The 18994-nt window shown below is 38.9% G+C and overlaps 1 protein-coding gene across 5 annotated transcripts in view; it reads left to right on the top strand.

Moving 5' to 3' along the window:
* Vps13b (vacuolar protein sorting 13 homolog B) overlaps window positions 1-18994 on the top strand; it is a 641091-nt gene that overhangs the window by 235474 nt on the left and 386623 nt on the right. For all 5 annotated transcript variants that reach the window (XM_060392854.1, XM_060392863.1, XM_060392849.1 and 2 more), the window contains exon 20: window positions 11261-11370. In XM_060392854.1, the coding sequence (XP_060248837.1) occupies window positions 11261-11370 (110 nt within the window). The remainder of the gene's footprint in view (window positions 1-11260; window positions 11371-18994) is intronic.

Raw genomic sequence — 18994 nt, 5'->3', positions numbered from 1 at the left:
AAGGGAAGCGTCAGAGTCAGAGAAGAACCTGCTCCAGTTGTTGGGGATCCACTTGAAGACTAAGTTGCAAAGCTGCTACACATTTGTAGGGCACCTAGGACTGGTCCATGAATACTCTTTGGTTGGTGTTTCAGTGTCTGTGAGCCCTCATGGGCCCTGCTTAGTTAACTGTATATGTCTTCTTCTGGAGTCCTTGACACCTCTGGCTTCCTCAATCGTTCCCCAAACTTTTCCATAGGACTGCCCAAGCACTCTCTAATGTTTGGCTGTGAGTCTCTGCATCAGTTTCCATCAGCTGCTGGTTGAAGCCTCTTAGAGTAGTTATATTAGGCTCCTGTCTACAAGCACAGCAGAGTAATTAATAGTGTCGGGGATTGGTTCTCTCCCATGGGATAGGTCTCAAGTAGAGCCGGTCTTTGGTTGTCTATTTCCTCAATCTTTGCTCCGTCTTTCTCCCTGCACAACTTGTAGGCAAGACAAATTTTGGGACAAAGGTTTTGTAGATGGGTTGGTGTCCTTATTTCTCCACTGGCAGTTCTGCCTGGCTACAGGAAGGAGCCATTGCTAGGAGTCTCAGCTAGGGTAATCCCCATTTTCTTCCTGGGGCTTTCCCTATCCCAGGTTTCTTGAAAATCCCAGAGATGCTCCATCTCAGATTTCTATTATCTTTGGTGGCCCTCTCTCCTCTGCTCTCCCTGCTCCTAATATCTACCCCTTCTCCTCTCTCCATCCCCTCTCCTACCCCAGTTCCCTCCCTCCATCCACAACCAATAACTATTGTATGTTCCCTTTCTGATAGAGATTCAAGCATCCTCCATTAGGCCTTCTGTTGTATCATATTAATATTTACTATTTTTATATCTTTTAGCTAAGCAGTAGTTATTCCTCAACAGCTGTATAACCAAATCACCACACAGAGACTAGGATTTATTTAATGAACTTACAGCACAATGCTGGGCAATAGTTACTCCATCCTAAACCTCCAAGCCCACATAGTTTCCTACCATTCATATTCACTCATTATATTTGCTTTTAGTGATATCTTAGGTCTGGTTCATTTCTCCGTGTTCCAAGACCTCCTGCAGATTCTTCTCCTCTCCCCTCCTGCTTCCTTTCTCCCCCTTCCACTCTGGAACAGGATGTCCCACCCTATCCTCTCCATTGCTCAGCATTGTGTCTGGTTGTTTTAACTGACAATTTAAAGAACAAATGATGGCATGTTTATACAAACTTGAGACAGACTATGCTTAGAATAAGCATTACAATGCAATGTCTGGATTGAAACCAGATAGCGGGGGAGAGAAATCAGCATTTGAATGAACAAGGTAAATTGTATACATTCTGAAAGAGCATACCAATAGCCCTCCTTGTACTAAGCTTCTTTGGGTCTGTGAATTGTAGCATGATTATCTACTATATGGATAATATAAGTGAGTATATACCATGCATGTCTTTTGGGGTCCAGGTTAAGACACTCAGGATGATTTTTTTCTAGTTCTATCCCTTTTCCTACAATTTTTATGATGTCCTTGTTTTTAATAGCTGAGTAATATTCCACTGTGTAAATGTACTACATTTTCTTTTTATTCTTTGGTTGAGGGACATCTAGCTTGTTTTCAATTTCTGGCTATTAGAAATAAAGCTTCTGTGAACATAATTGAGCAGATGTCCTTGTGATTTGGTGGAGCACCTTTTGGGTAAATGCTCAGGTGTGGTATAGCTGGGTGTTGTGGTAGAACTGTTATCAATTTTCTGAGAATGCGCCAGATTGATGTCCACACTCTTTATAGAAGTTTGGACTCCCACCAGCACTGGAGGAGTGTTTCCTTTTTACAGTGGCTGTTGCTTGAATTCTTTTTTTTTTTTTAAGTTTCTAATTATGGTGATCTATTTTGTCAGGATTTTTTTAAATTAAATTTTAATCTTTTATATTAATTACAGTTTATTCACTTTGTGTCCCAGCTGTAGCCCCCTCCCTCATTTCCTCCCAATCCCACCCTCCCTCATCCCCTCCTTGCCCCTCTCCAAGTCCACTGATAGTGGAGGTCCTCCTCCCCTTCCATCTAACCCTAGCTTATCAGTTCTCAATTTTTTATCATAGCCGTCTTTTCTGTAAAATGGACTCTCAGGATCATTTTGATCTACATTTCACTGATGACTAAGGACATTAAACATTTCTTTAAGTGCTTCTCAGCCATTCAAGATTCCTCTGTTGAGAGTTCCTATTTAGCTCAGTAACCCATTTTTTAATTGTGCTACTTGGTTTGCTGGTATCTAATTGTGGTCTTTATTTGTTTTGCATATTAGTTCTCTGGTGGATGTAGGGTGAGTGAAGAATTTTTTCTGAATTTGTAGGTTGCTGATTTGTTGCTTTGTTCTGTTGACAGTGTCCTTTGCCTTACAGAAATTTTACAGTTTCAGGAGGTCCCATTTATTAATTGTTGATCTTAGAACCTGTGCTGTTGGTGTTCTGCTCTAGAAGTTGTCTCCTGTGCCAGTGAATTAAAGGCTCTTCCCCACTTTCTAATCTGTTAGATTAGTATATCTGGTTTTATGTTGAGGAGGTATTTATTTATTTAGTACAGTTTATTCACTTTGTATCCCCTCTGCAGCCCCCACCCTCCTCTCCTCTCAGTCCCACCCATCTTCCCTCTTCTCTCCCTATGCTTTTTCCCTAGTCCCCTGATAAGGGAGGACCTTCTTCTCTTCTAGCTTATCAGGCCTCATTAGGGCTGGCTGCATCATCTTACTCATTGGCCTGGTAAGGCTGCACTCCCCCCCACCCCCCAGGGGGAGGTGATCAAAGAGCTGGCCACTGAGTGCATATCAGAGACAGCCCCTGCAGCCCTTACTAGGAAACCCAGTTGGAAACTGAGCAGCCTATGTGCTTCTCCTGAACAACAGGTTCCATGTACTCTCCATAGGCCTTGGTTGGAGTATCAGTCTCTGTAAGGCCCCCTGGGCCCAGGTTTTTTGTCTCAGTTGTTTTCCTTGTGGAGTTCCTGTCTCCTCCAGGTCTTTCTAGCTCCCTCTTCTTCCATAAGGTTTCTGGCACTCTGCCCAAAGTTTGGCTATTAGTCTCAGTATCACCTTCAATACCCTGATGGATAGAGTCTTTCAGAGGCCTCTGTGAGGTAACCCAGAAGTCTAAAGACACATATGGCATATGCTCTCTTATAAGTGGATGTTAGGCATATAATATAGGATAAACATTTTAAAGTTTATAGTCCTAAAGAAGCTAAACAACAAAGAGGACCCTAGGGAAGATACTTAATCCTCATTCAGAAAGGCAAACAGGATAGACATCGGAAGTAGGAGAAGACAAGGAACAGGACAGGAGCCTTCCATTGAGGAGACCTTTAATCCATTTGTATTTCAGTTTAGTGCAGGGTGATAAGTATGGATCTATTTGTATTCTTCTACATGTAGGCATTCAGTTAGACCAGCACCATTTGTTGAAGATGCTTTCTTTTTGTCATTGTATGGTTTTGGTTTCTTGGCCAAAGGAAAGTGTCCATAGGTGTGTGGGTTTATTTCTGGGTCTTCAATTCATTTCCATTGATCGACCTGTCCATTTCTTTTTGTCTTTTTTTTTTTTTTCCAAAACTGAGGACCAAACCCAAATGGTGATATCTCCAGAAGTTCTTTTATTATACAGGAATGTTTTAGCTATTCTTGTTTTTTTTGTTTGTTTGTTTGTTTTTACATATGAAGTTCTGAATTGTTCTTTTAATATCTGTAAGGAATTGTGTTGAAATTTTGATGGGAGTTGCATTGAATCTATAGATTGCTTTCGGTATTATGGCCATTTTTAACATGTTAATCCCATCGATCCATGAGTAGGGGAGATCTTCCCACCTTCTGATATCTTTTTCATTTTCTTTCTTCAGAGACATGAAGCTCTTGTCAGACAGATATTTTGTTTGCTTGGTTAGAGTTACATCAAGATACTTTATGTTATTTGTGGCTATTGTGAAGGGTGTTGTTTGCCTAATTTCTTTCTCAGCACATTTGTCATTTGTGTACAGGAGGGCTACTTATTTTTTTTTTTTTTTGAGGTAATTTTGTATCCAGTCACTGTGCTGAAGGTGTTTATTGGCTATAGGAATTTTCTTGTAGAATTTTTGGGATTACTCAGTATACTATCATATCATCTGTGAATAGGGATACTTTGACTTCTTTCTTTCCAATTTGTATCCCCTTGATCTCCTTTATTTGTCTTACTGCTCTAGCTAGGACTTCAAGTACTATGTTGAAGGATACTGAGAGAGTGAGCAACCTTGTCTTGTCCCTAATTTTATTGGAATTGATTTAAGTTTCTCTTCGTTTAGTTTGATGTTGGCTATAGGCTTGCTGTATATTATCTTTACTTTGTTTAGGTATGTGTCCAGTATCCCTGATCTCTCTAAGACTTTAAACGTGAATGGGTGTTGATTTTGTCAAATTATTTTTTGGCATCTAAGAAGGTGATCATGTGGTTTTTCTCCTTCAGTTTGTATAAATTGTGGCTTACATGGATGGATATCCATATATTGAAGCCTACTCCCTGGGGTGAAGCCTACTTGATCATGGTGGATGATGTTTTTGTAGTGTTCTTAGATTTGGTTTGCAAGTATTTTATTGAGTATTTTGTGCCAATGTTCATGAAGAAAATTGGTCTGAAATTCTGTTTCTTTGTTGGATGTTTATGGGGTTTAGGTATCAGGGTGACTGTGGCATCATAAAATCAGTTTTGCAATGTTCCTTCTCTTTATTTTATGGAATAAGATGAAGAGTATTGGAGTTAGTTCTTCTTTGAACATCTGGTAGAATTCTGTGCTTGGCTTTTTTTGGTTGGGAGGCTTTTAATGAGTGTTTCTATTTCTTTAGGGGTTATAGGACCCTTTAAATTGTTTACCTCATCTTGATTTAATTTTGATAATTAGAATCTGTCAAGAAAATTTTCCATTTCATTTAGATTTAATATTGTGGAATATATGCTCTTGATGTAAGACCTAATGATTCTTTGGATTTTCTCAGTGTCTGATGTAATGTCATGATTTTCATTTCTGAAATGTTCATTAGATAGGTGTTGGTTCCATTATTATTTTCATAATTTCTTTGTTCATTTTCTGTCTTGATGACCTGTCCATTGCTGATAGTGGATTGTTGAAGTTTCCCACTGTTAATATATGTGGTTTGATGTGTGATTTAAGCTTTAACAATGACCGAGTATCATTGATTCATATTATTTGGATGGTGGTGGTGGGAGGGGGGGGATATCTGTGTGTCTGTATATGCCTCACTTCTTTTGGTTTTACTTCAGTGGAGTTATTTCCTGTGTTTTTTGGGGTGTAGTTAAACTCCTTGAGTTGGAGTTTTCCTTCTAGTATTTTCTGTAGGGATAGATTTGTATTGTTTAAATTTGCTTTTGTCATAGAATATCTTTTCTCCATCTATGGTGATTGAAAGTTTTACTGGGTATAGTACTCTGAGCTGAAAACTGTGGTGTCTTAGAGTCTCCAAGACATCTGTACAGGCCTTTCTGGCTTTTGGAGTCTTTGTTGAGAAGTCAGGTGTGATTCTGATAAGTTTGCCTTTATATGTTACTCGGTTTTTTCTCTTGTCGCTTTAAATATTCTTTCTTTGTTCTGTACATTTACTGTTTTGATTCTTATGTGGCATGAGTATTTTATTTTCTGGTCCAATTTATTTGATGCTCTGTAAGCTTCTTGTATGTTAATAGGCATCCGTTTCTTTGGGTTGTCGATGTTTTCTTCTGTGATTTTTGTTAAAAATATTTTCTGGACTTTAAAGCTAGGAGTCGTCATCTTCTTGTATTCCTGTTATTCTTAGTTTTGGTTTTTTTCATAGTGTCCCAGATTTCTGAGTGTTTTCTGTCAGGAACTTTTTGGATTTAACATTTTCTTTGACTGATGTATCGATTTCTTCAATTGTATGTTCTGCTCCTGAGATTCTCTCTTCCATCTCTTGTATTATGTTGGTGATGCTTATTTATGTAGTTTCTGTGCTCTTCCCTAGGTTTTCCATCTCCAGCATTGCCTCAGATTCAGTTTTCTTTATTGCTTCTATTTCTGTTTTAAGGTCTTGAACAGTTTTATTCCTTACCTTCTCCCATATGACTGTATTTTCCTGTATTTCTTTATGGGATTTATTCAATTCCTTTACCTGTTTGATTATGTTTTCTCCTATCTCTTTGAGGGATTTATTTTCTTCTTTCAAAGCCTCGATAATGTCAAATTTTAGATTTATTTTTCTTCAGCTGTGTTAGTTTATCAAGGGCTTGCTAAAGTAGGATATCTGGGTTCTGGTGGTTCTGTATGGCCCTGCACATTCTTACTTGTGTTCTTATGTTGATTTTCAGCCATTTTGTTGTCCTTGGTGTTAGCAAGCCTGATGGTCGTTGACCTCTAGGATTGTAGGTATAGCTAGTGATTCTGGATGATAGTCCTCTGGGTTTTGGGGGGGTAGTAGCTGGCCTCTAGGGTTACAGGCACAACTTGTAGCCTCTGATGGCTGCTGTTCTCAGGGATTGCAGGTGGAGATGAGGCCCGGGTAAATTGCAGGAGCAGCCCTGAAGATGGAGCTTGGAGCACACTGGTGTGGGATTGGGCACACATGGCGGCCTTGGAGTGGGGGAGGTAGACTGCAACTCTGCAGCTGGGCTCTAGCAGGTCAGGAGTTGGGCGAGGGTTCTCACTTGCTATTCCCTGGTGGTTACCCATCTCTGAGAATGCAAGTGAGATGTAGCCAGAGAAATGGAGCATATCCTGAAGATGGACCTTAGAGCACGCTGGGGTGCTAAGAGTCCTAATTATGTACTTTACCTAATTGTAGTGTTTGTGCTTTTATCTGACTGGAAACTCAGTTGCTTTTACTCAAACAATGTTATAAACATGTTAAGGAGTTACTGTACTGTGACCTTTAATATATATTTTTTAATTTATTTTACATCCCTACCACAGGTTTCCTTCCTTGTCTCTTTCCAGTCCCTCCTCTTCTTTTCTTTTCTCTTTCAGCCCTGTCCATTCTTACTCCATTTCTCTTCAAAAAAGGGCAAGATGGAGAGCAACTAGCCATGAACATCAAGTCGGGGTTAGTCTTGGTACCTCCTCTTCTATTGAGGCTAGACAAAGCGACCCAGTAAAGGGAAAAGGTCTCAAAGCCAAGGAAATAAAATCAGAGACAGCTCCTGCTTCCCACTGTTAGGGGTCCCACAAAGAGACCAAACTATACAATTGTAATATGTATGTGGATGTCATAAGTCAGTCCCATGCAGGCTCCCTTATTGGAGGTTTAGGCTTTCTTAGTCCCTATGAACCCAGGCTATTTGATTCTCTTGTTTTTTTCTTGTGGTGTCATTGACTTCCCTGACTCCTATAATCCTTCTTTCCCAGCTTAGGTGGGATTCTCCAAGGTCCACCCAATGTTTGGCTGTGGGTCTCTTAATCTGTTTCAGGTACTAGGACATTTTAAAGGCTACAATCACTAGGCAAAATGAATTATCAGTTCCTTTATACTCTAGAAGCTGGCATTACATGTGTGAGCCCTTATTTACCAAAATGGTGTGAGTTTTTGATGTGGTAGGTTTTGATGAAGGTGCATGACTGTAATATAATATTAGCTATTTAAACAATTCATTGGCATTTTATATAGTTTTACATAAAATTTTATTTAATTTGTCAGATTTTCAGTTCCAAAACAGCATTGTCATTATTATTTTAATCTGTAAATTATTTTGGTATTTTAAGAAGTTGTTTCTCATTTCTCCAGTTTCTAAAAGCCAGCAATCTCTTCCATTTCTTTGGTTTTTCTTTTTTCTCTTTTTTTTAAAAAAAAATATTTTTTATATTAATTACAGTTTATTACTTTGTATCCCAGTTGTAACCCCTCCCTCATTCCCTCCCAATCCCACCCTCCCTCTCTCAGCTCTTCCCATGATCCTCTCCAGGTCCACTGTTAGGGGAGATCCTCCTATCCTTCCCTCAGGACTGGTTGCATTGTCTTCCTCTGTGGCCTAGCAAGGCTGCTCCTCCTCAGGGAGAGGTGATCAAAGGTCCAGCTACTGAGTTCATGTCAGAGATAGTCTCTGTTCCCATTGCTATGGATCCCACTTGGACACTGAACTGCCATGGGCTACATCTGTGTAGGGGTTCTAGGTTACCTCCATGAATGGTCCTTGATTGGAGTATCAGTCTCAGAAAAAAAACCCTGGGCCCAGATTTTATAGTTCTGTTGCTCTCCTTGTGGAGCTCCTGTCCTCTCCAGGTTTTCCTATCTCCCACTTCTTTCATAAGATTCCCTGCACTCTGTCCAAAGTTTGGTTATGAGTCTCAGCATCTGCTTTGATGACTTGCTGGATAGAATCTTTCAGAAGCCCTCTGTGTTAGGCTAATGTCCTGTTTCCTGTTTTCTCCTTCTTCCAATGTCCACCATGTTTGTCTTTCAGAGTGAGGATTGATCATCTTACTCAGGATCCTCCTTCTTGCTTAGCTTCTTTAGTGTACAGATTTTAGCATATTTATCCTATATTATATGTCTAAATCCACACTTATACACTTATTACATGTAAGTGTGTATATGCCATGTGTGTCTTTCTGCTTCTGGGATGATTTTTCTCTCCTGGACATTTTACATCTGGCTTCTATCATTTAACATGAGGTTTTCAAGCTTTATTTATGTTGTACCATATATCAGTATTTATTCCTTTTTGTTGCCAAACATTCCATTATGTCGATAGCACAGGATTTAGTTCTCCATCCATTATGGATATTCAGATTGTCCCCACCTAGTTTTTTTTTTGATTAATGCTACTTAACACATATACATGCAAACACAAAATACACTTGAACATCTATTTCCATTTCATTTTGGTTATACCTATACCATTTTCATTCCCACCAGCAATGTTTTCAGGCTGTGCTTATAAACACTTATAGTTATTTTCCGTGTATGGTTTTCTGACATTTTTTTAGCCATAAATTACTGTACTTCATTGTAGTTTAGTTTTATTTTTTGAATGTTTTATGCTCCATGTATTTGTCACCTTTTATACATTAGGTCTCTTCCTTCCCTATTCCAATATTTGCAGGAATTCATTTGATGACCTCCTGAGGCCAGTATACAACTCTATTGCCATTTCCTTCTTTCCTGAAAATGGTAGCATTCATTATCTTCTTGTTTCCATTTTGACCTTCTGGTGTGGAGATTCTGCCAGCCTTTAGGTTCCTTCTTCTGTGAATCATTTTCGAAGATCTTGGAGGTAGCTGTACCATGTGACAGTTATGAGAGTCATTAATTTTTTTTTCAAATTTCAGTACCCAGTGTCCTATGTTAGCAAGTTCCTAGGGTCTTGCACAGCTTGTACGGTAAAACATTAAATAATATGATTTTCTTAGTTCTTTGGTTTTTCCACACAGGAAGTGGAACATGGTGTCTTTACTCCATGGACTATTTTTTATTGTTAAACAGGAGAATCTGAGGGTAAGATTTTTCTAGTTCAGATTAAAACTGTTGAGATTCTTGTGTAGATAGAGACAAAAATGACTTGATGTCCAGTCAGTCTAGACAATTTAAGTTCAGAGAAATGCTGTCTGAAAAATTAAGGTGGAATATGATTGAGGAAGACATGGAATGCAACTTATGTGCACACTTATGTATATATACATACACTAAGAATCATACAAAATTGTACTAGGCTTCCTGAATACATGCATATGGTATTTTACTCTGTGCATTTGAAATTTAGGCCAGATGTGGGATATGTGTGTGTGTCAAGGTTAAAATGCTGAATCACTGTACTATAATATGAAATAATAAAAAGCCAGATACAAGGAAATGAACTATTAGCTTTTTAGTTGCTAAAAAAATGTTAGATTACATTTGAACTGTTTGGCAAAAGTTACAGTAGGAAAACACACTTAGACATTCTCTCTCTCTCTCTCTCTCTCTCTCTCTCTCACACACACACACACACACACACACACACACACTCCATTCCCTGTCTTTACCATATCCAATCAGGAGAAAAATACATGTTCAAATTGTGTTGTTTCACTTTGAATTCAGTCCTAAGGGAAATATGTCATTCCTTAATGTTGTACAGTGTGTGTAGGGTCCCATCTGGAGAAAAATATATGCTAAAGACATATTGTCACACTTTTTATTCAAGAGTAAGGAAAGTATGTCATTCTTTAATGTTGTACTCTATCTCTTTCTGTGTTTGTGTGTGTGTGTTCGTGTGTCAGTCCCAACTTTTTGACAATGTGGTATGCTACAAAAAATTGCAACTAAAAATATTCCTAATGTTTGAAATTGTTTACAACTTTATGTGAGCCACATTCATTCATGGCTATTCTTCTCAATTATGTGAAACATTATATATGCTATTCTTTCTGTCATGCTTGCTTTCCAAATCACCTGTTATCACCTCTGAGTATCAGTCTCAGTGACATTACTTTTATTGAGAAAACTGAATACTCACTGACCAAAAGGAACTATCAGAGAATTGAAGTTCAGCCATGTTAAGGAAGGCTCATTGATGAAGGACGTGCAAAAGTAGGGATTTAAAGAAAGATAAATGCATTTCTACATAAATTAGTATTTAATCAACATTTGTATTTAATTATTTGATAGCCACATTGTTAAATTCAGAAGGTCATAAAGGAATCTCTGTAAGCTGAAAAATAATCTTATTATTATGCTGATTTTCTTCTGATTAATAAGCCACTCCTCACGTTTAAAGGTTTATATTTCGCCTCTTTGCACAATGAACTCCACTTTGTATTTTCATTGTTTCTGCTTTAAAGTAGTAAAAGTGATTTGAATGATACAAATAATATTTTATTTGTGTATTTAATTTTAAAAGCAGTCTTTGTTTCTGTTTTGTATTTGTTTGTTTGTTTGTTTGTTTTGTTTTTTCCCTTAGGGTTGACTTTCTGTCTGGTACAATATTCTTTTGGTCTGATCCAAATTTCTTGTAGGGTAATCTTTCAGTAGAAGAATTATTTCTCTGGTTTTTTATTTGTCTTGTTTATCTAATTAGTACCTACAAATAGGTCATTTGTAACTATATTATTTACAAAAAACAGGAATGTTGCAGTTTTTCTTAAAGTGCATGTATCATTTTACTTTCCCATAGCAATGAGTGCAGGCTTGAAATCCTATTCATCCTGACAGTATTTATTACTTTTATCTTCTCTTATTGCTTATTATTTTTGTATAAGGAATTGTAATATTTTCAAAATACTTTATTTTTTAGGTGCTGTATTTCTTTGTAGTATACAAGGACTTGCTGTTAACATTGACCCAATATTGTATACGTGGGTCATCTATCAACCACAGAAACGAACAAGCAGATACATGCAACAGGTGAGTCATTCTGTAAGTTCATTTTAACACATCCAACATTTCCTGTATTGTAACGAGCTAGATGATGCTGTTGTTACCAACTTACATTAGATGGTGTTGTTTACTAATTTTGTAATGGAGTTAAAAGATGCTGCTGTTTATGACTGCGATCATGTTGTTCTTACTGGTTCTCTTTTTATTTATGTGCTAGAATTTCTTTTTTTGTTGTTTCTTTTTAGATTAATTTATATTTTATTAATTAAAATTTATTTACTTTGTACCCCAACTATAGCCCCCTCCCTCCCCGTACCTCTTCTCCACCCATGCCCCTCCCCAAGTCCACTGATAGAGGAGTTCTTCCTCCCCTTCCTGATCCTAGTCTATCAGGTTTTATCAGGACTGGCTACATTGTCTTCCTTTGTGGCCTGGCAAGGCTCCTCCGCCCCCGCCCCCGCCCCCCACCACCATGGGTTGGTGATCAAAGAGCCAGCCACTGAGATCATGTCAGAGATAGTAACTGTTCCCCTTCCTAGGGAACCCACTTGGACACTGATGTGCCATGTGCTACATCTGTGCAGGGGTTCTAGGTTATCTCCATGCATGGTCCCTTGGTTGGAGTATGAGTCTCAGAAAAGACCCCTGTGCCCAAAATTTTTGGTTCTGTTGTTTTCCTTGTGGAGCTCCTGTCCCCTCCAGGTCTTTCTATCTCCTACTCCTTTTATAGGATTCCCTGCACTCTGCCCAAAGTTTGTCAATGAGTCTCAGCATCTGCTTTGATAACTTCATCAGTAGAGTCTTTCTGAGGTCCTCTGTGGTAGGCTCCTGTCCTGTTCTCTGTTTTCTCCCTCTTCCAATGTCTATCCTGTTTGCCTTTCTTCATGAGGATTGAGCATCTTAGCCAGGTTCCTCCTTTTTGCCCAGCTTCCTTAGGTATACAGATTTTAGTATGTTTGTCCTATATTATATGTCTAATATCCACTTATAAGTGAGTATATACCATGTGTATCTTTCTGCTTTTGGATACCTCAGCCTGGATAATCTTTTCTAGTTCCCACCATTGGCCTGAAAATTTCATGATTTCCTTGTTTTAAATTTTTGAGAAGTATTCCATTGTGTAATTGTACCACAATTTCTGTATCCATTCCTCCATTGAGGGACATCTGGATTGTTTCCAGCTTCTGGCTATTACAAATAAAGCTGCTATGCACATGGCGGAGCAAATGTCCTTGTTGTATAATTGAGCATCTTTTGGATATATGCCTAGGAGTAGCATAGCTGGATCTTCTTTTTTTTAACGTTTATTAATTATACTTTATTCACTTTGTATCCCCCCATAAACCCCTTCCTCCTCCCCTCATTATCCCACCTTCCCTCCTCCTTTTTCATGCATGCCCCTCCCCAAGTCCACTGATAGGGGAGGTCCTCCTCTCCTTCCTTCTGATCCTAGTCTATCAGATCTCATCAGGAGTGGCTGCATTGTCTTCTTCTGTGGCCTGGCCTCAGGGGGAGGTGATCAAAGAGCAGGCCAATCAGTTCATGTCAGAGGCAGTCCCTGTTCCCATTACTGTGGAATCCACTTGGACACTGAACTGCCATGGGCTACATCTGTGCAGGGGTTCTAGGTTATCTCCATGGTACTTGGTTGGAGTATGAGTCTCTGGAAAGACCCCTGTGTTCAAATTTCTGGTTCTGTTGCTCTCCTTGTGGAGTTCCTGTCCTCTCCAGATCTTACTATTTCCCACTTCTTTCATAAGATTATTCCATGCACATTGCCCAACAGTTGGTCATAAGTCTCAGCATCTGCTTTGATAGTCTTTCACAGGTCCTCTGTGGCAGATTCCTAACTTGTTTCCTGTTTTATTCTTTTTCTGATGTCCATTCTCTTTGCCTTTTGGGATGGGGATTGAGCATTTTAGTCAGAGTCCTTCCTCTTGATTAGTTTCTTTAGGTGTACAGATTTTAGTAGGTTTATCCTATATTATATGTCTATATGAGTGAGTATATAACATGTGTGTATTTCTGCTTGTGGGACAGCTCACTCAGGATTATCCTTTCCAGTTCCCAACATTTACCTGCAAATTTCATTATTTCCTTGTTTTTCATTGCTGAGTAATGTTCCATCGTGTAGATGTACCACAATTTCTGTATCAGTTCTTCAGTTGAGGGGCATCTGGGTTGTTTCCACCTTCTGGCTATTACTAATAAAGCTGCTACAAATATAGTTGAGCAAATGTCCTTATTGTGTACTTGAGCCTCATTTGGATATATGCCTAGGAGTGGTATGGCTGGATCTTGAGAAACAGAGCTAAACAGAGAATTCTCATTAGAGAAATATAGAATGGCAGGGAAACACTTAAAGAAATGCTCAACCTCATTAGCCATCAGGGAAGTGCAAATCAAAACGATCTTGAGAGTTCACCTGACACCCATCAGAATGGCCGAGATAAAAAACTCAAGTGACTGTGTAGCCCAGGCTGGCCTAGAACTCGTGATCCTCCTGCCTCTGCCTCCTTCAGCAAATCCTACCGGTGTGCGCCACCATAACCGGATACAAGGCACATATCTAAACATAGTAAAGGCGATATACAGCAAGCCTATAGCCAACATCAAACTGAACGGAGAGAAACTTAAAGCAATCCCACTGAAATCAGGGATAAGACAAGGCTGCCCACTCTCTCCATATCTCTTCAACATAGTGCTGGAAGTCCTTGCTAGAGCAATAAGACAGTTGAAGGAGATCAAGGGGATACAAATTGGAAAGGAAGAAGTCAAATTATCACTATTTGCAGATGATATGATAGTATACGTGAGTGACCCCAAAAACTCTACCAGGGAACTCCTACAGCTGATAAACACCTTCAGCAAAGTGGCCGGATACAAAATTAACTGAAAAAAATCAGTAGCCCTCCTGTATACAAAAGACAAAAGGGCTGAGAAAGAAATGAGGGAAACAACACCCTTCACAATAGCCACAAATGACATAAGGTACCTCGGAGTAACCCTAACCAAGGAAGTCAAAGACTTGTATGAAAAACATTTCAAATCTCTGAAGAAAGAATTAGAAGAAGATATGAGAAGATGGAAAGATCTCCCATGCTCATGGCTTGGCAAGATTAACATAGTAAAAATGGCCATCTTACCAAAAGCAATCTACAGATTCAATGCAATGCCCATCAAATTACCAACAGAATTCTTTACAGACCTGGAAAGAAAAATTCTCAACTTCATATGGAATAACAAGAAACCCAGAATTGCTAAAACAATCCTCTACAATAAAAGATCTTCCGGAGGTATCTCCATCCCTGATCTTAAGCTGTACTATAGAGCAACAGTTTTAAAAACTGCATGGTACTGGCATAGAAACAGAATGGTGGATCAGTGGAACCGAACAGAGGACCCAGAAATAAACCCACACACTTACAGACACCTGATATTTGAAAAAGACGCCAAAACCATTCAATGGAAAAAAGATAGCATCTTCAACAAATGGTGCTGGTCCAACTGGATGTCTACATGTAGAAAAATGAAAATAGATCCATACATATCACCCTGCACAAAACTGAAGTCCAAGTGGATCAAAGACCTCAACATAAAACCAGACACATTAAATCAGCTTGAAAAAAAAGTGGGAAATACCCTAGAACTCTTTGGTACAGGAGAAAACTTCCTGAACAGAACACCAACAGCACAGGCTCTAAGAGCAACAATCAATAAATGGGACCTCATGAAACTGAAGAGCTTCTGCATAGCAAAGGACACTGTCATCAAAACAAAGCAACCGCCTACAGATTGGGAAAGAATCATCACCAACCCTTTATCTGATAGAGGACTCATATCCAGTATATATAAAGAACTAAACAAGCTGAAAAGTAGCAAACCAAGTAATCCACTTAAAAAATGGGGAACAGAGCTAAACAGAGAATTCTCTGTAGAGGAATACTGAATGGCAGAGAAGCACTTAAAGAAATGCTCAACTTCACTAGCCATTAGGGAAATGCAAATCAAAACGACCCTGAGATTTCACCTTATACCCATCAGAATGGCTGAGATAAAAAACTCAAGTGACAACACATGCTGGAGAGGTTGTGGAGAAAGGGGAAGCCTTCTCCACTGCTGGTGGGAATGTAAACTTGTACAACCACTCTGGAAATCAATCTGGCGCTTTCTCAGACAACTACTAATAGCGCTTCCTCAAGATCCAGCCATACCACTCCTAGGCATATATCCAAAAGAGGCTCAAGTACACAAAAAGGACATTTGCTCAACCATGTTTGTAGCAGCTTTATTTGTAATAGCCAGAAGCTGGAAACAACCCAAATGCCCCTCAACTGAAGAATGGATGCAGAAATTGTGGTACATCTACACAATGGAATATTACTCAGCAATGAAAAATAAGGAAATCATGAAATTTGCAGGTAAATGGTGGGACCTGGAAAGGATCATCCTGAGTGAGTTGTCCCAGAAGCAAAAAGACACACATGGTATATACTCACTCATATAGACATACAACATAGGACAAACCCACTAAAACCTGTGCATCTAAAGAAACTAAGCAAGAGAGAAGACCCTAACTAAAATGTTCAATCCCCATCCGGAAAGGCAAAGAGGATGGACATCAGAAGAAGAAGAAAACAGGAAACAACCTAGGAACCTACCATAGAGGGCCTCTGAAAGCCTCTGCCCTACAGACTATCAATGCAGATGCTGAGCCTGATAGGCAACTGTTGGGCAAAGTGAATGTAATTTTATGTAAGAAATGGGAAATAGTAAGAGCTGGAGAGGACAGGGTCTCCACAAGGAGAGCAACAAAACCAGAAAATTTGAACACAGGGCACTTTTCCCAGAGACTCATACTCCAACCAAGGACTATTCATAGAGATAACCCAGAACCCCTGCACAGATGTAGCCCAGGGCAGTTCAGAGTCCAATTGGGTTACATAGTAATGTGAAGAGGGACTGCCTCTGGCATAATCTGATTGGCCTGCTCTTTGATCACTTCCCCCTGGGGGGGAGCAGCCTTACCAGGCCATAGTAGAGGACAATGCAGCCACTTTTGATGTGAACTGATAGACTAAGATTAGAAAGGAGAGGAGAACCTCCCCTATCAGTGGACTTGGGGAGTGGCATGCATGCAGAGGGAGGAGGGAGGGTGGGATCGGGAGGGGAGAAGGGAGGGGCTTATGGGGGGATGCAGAATGAATAAAGTGTAATTGATGAAAAATTAAAAAAAAACCTCAAGTGACAACACATGCTGGAGAGGTTGTGGAGAAAGGGGAACCCTCCTCCACTGCTGGTGGGAATATAAACTTGTACAACCACTCTGGAAATCAATCTGGCGCTTTCTCAGACAACTGGGAATAGCACTTCCTCATGTATAGCTGGATCTTGAGGTAGTACTATTCCTAATTGTTTGAGAAAGCACCAGTTTGATCTCCAAAGTGGTTGTTCAAGTTTATATTCCTTTAGGCCCTATTTTATGCCCTTCAAAGAAGATCTGTAATTCTGTTCATAAGAAACTACAGTTGAAATAACTTTTTGCAGAAAGATTAGCAAGAGTCCTATTTATTCTTACCAGTTTCAGTGAGGGCTGTGTGACTGTGTATCCAGTATAACATGAAAACAAGGGGAATAGTTATCATGAGCACATGATGTGTATGAAGAAGGATCCGGTTAAAGTGTGCAGCACAGGCACAAGGCAGACAATCAAGCTTGTTTCCACTTCAATATTTGGGCAAAGACAAAGACCTGAGAATTATGGCAAGGAGGATTCTGAGCTAAAGCTAACTCTTCTATAGAATGAGCAGCAGTTAAAATGCAGTTCCTAGGAGATTTTGTCTGGAATTGTCAGTACTTTGGTAAAGGAGACCTTATTGTGAAGGATAATGAGCAACTACTTAAAACCGTTTTGAGCTACTTAAAACTGTTTTGTACAGTGTTATAGAGGGTCAGATGGGCTTTCTAAAGCACTCTTTTCTGTGTCAAAATACACTTAAGTTTAATCTGCAAGAGGATGATTTTGTTTGTTTGTTTTTGGGTGTTCCTACTACTGTGACTTCTGTTATTCTTACCATATTTCATCCTTTTCTCTGGAGTTTAGTATCACATTTTGTTTTCTTATTCTTAGAAACATACTCAGTTTAATCCTTAGTATGGTTATAATTCTCAGAGTGCTTGATTTTTCTCTCAGGTATATAAATGTGGTCAGAGATGGATTGGTCTATTAGACAACTGAGTATGGAAAAAGCTGGCCCAAAACTCAACTCTCCTGCACTAGTGCCCTTAGCACTGGGATTGCAGGCATGTGTCACATGCCTGAGCACTTAAAGTAGTAAACACATTTCAAATGAAAATGAGAAAATATTAAATCTATTGTTCTAATTAGATACACCTATAAGTTCCTTTTTTTTATATTTTCAGGTGTTTTTCTTGGGATAGATTCCTATTTACCTTCATTTTTTTCTTTGCATGACCTGTGAACCTTTGTTGTTATAAGAATCTCACTTGGTGACCTTGTTTTATACTGAACACCAAGCTTGCCATATCTGTCACCCTTGTTTCCCCACTTGTACTTTCCTTCTCAGTTGTGGCTAAAGCCCAATATTTGCTGATTCTTTTCCAGGCAGTCCAGTATTGATCTTTGATCCTAAAGCAGAAGTACTTTTTTTTTTTTTTTTGCCAAAAATCTGACAGGCTTGTATTGGACATCACTGGCAGGAACATCAGACTTTTTTTCACTGAATAAAGAAGAAACAGCTGCTTCATTGTCCAGCTCTACACGCATGTGTTCAGTAGAGAATCATAATGCTTTCCAGCGTTCTCTAACTTTTGGTTGTGTTCTGTGCTTTCTAAATATGTTCTGATTATCACTTTATTAGACAGGATAAATTTCTCAAAATTTCTTCAAAATTGGGCTGTCCATATAAATAATCAATAGTTGCCTGCCCACCCCCAATAACTTGGTTTCCTAGTTGTCACAATTTACATTGGGATTTCAGATTTGATTTTTATGTTTATTTTTCTCCCAGTATTATGTTTGTATTTCCCATTACAATCTATGTTAACTTTTTAGCTATTAAAGTTATTAAAAGCTTTTAATCTTTTAATTTATATTAAGCCTTTCAAGTTTTCACACAGAATTCATAGTCCTCATATGAAAATACTATTTGGGAAATTTCAGAAATAAATAATTCATAAGCTTTAACTAATTGTTATTGTAGTATAATTGTTATGTTATTTACTTTTCCTACCCTCTTATTAACATAATATAACTTTAGTATATGGATTATATGTGTAAAAGAAGAAAACGTAGTGCCATTATCTCTCTGTATCCTTGAGAGATAGTTGGTTCCAGGAACCAAAGTGTGTTGATGCTTGTGTTCCCTATATGTGCTGACACATGGTACTTCCACCCAACCTTTTCACACCTGATCATACAGTTGAATACCAGTAATAATGCCTGCTGCCTAATGTAGTGCAAATGATGTGTAGAGTTGTCCCACTGTATAGTGTAGGGAATAAGGACACTGGAAAAGATGCCCTTAAGTTTTGTATGGTTGCATTTTGCCCTGAGTATGCTTGATCTACACTTTACTGAGTTTATAGATCTGCAAATCACAGATAGGCTAAGGTGCTTTTGTCTGCTATA

The sequence above is a fragment of the Meriones unguiculatus genome, chromosome 1 (genome assembly GCF_030254825.1).
Source record: "Meriones unguiculatus strain TT.TT164.6M chromosome 1, Bangor_MerUng_6.1, whole genome shotgun sequence".
NCBI lineage: Eukaryota > Metazoa > Chordata > Mammalia > Rodentia > Muridae > Meriones > Meriones unguiculatus.
Note: the sequence above shows the minus strand (reverse complement) of the source record. Positions and strands in the feature narration are given on the sequence as shown.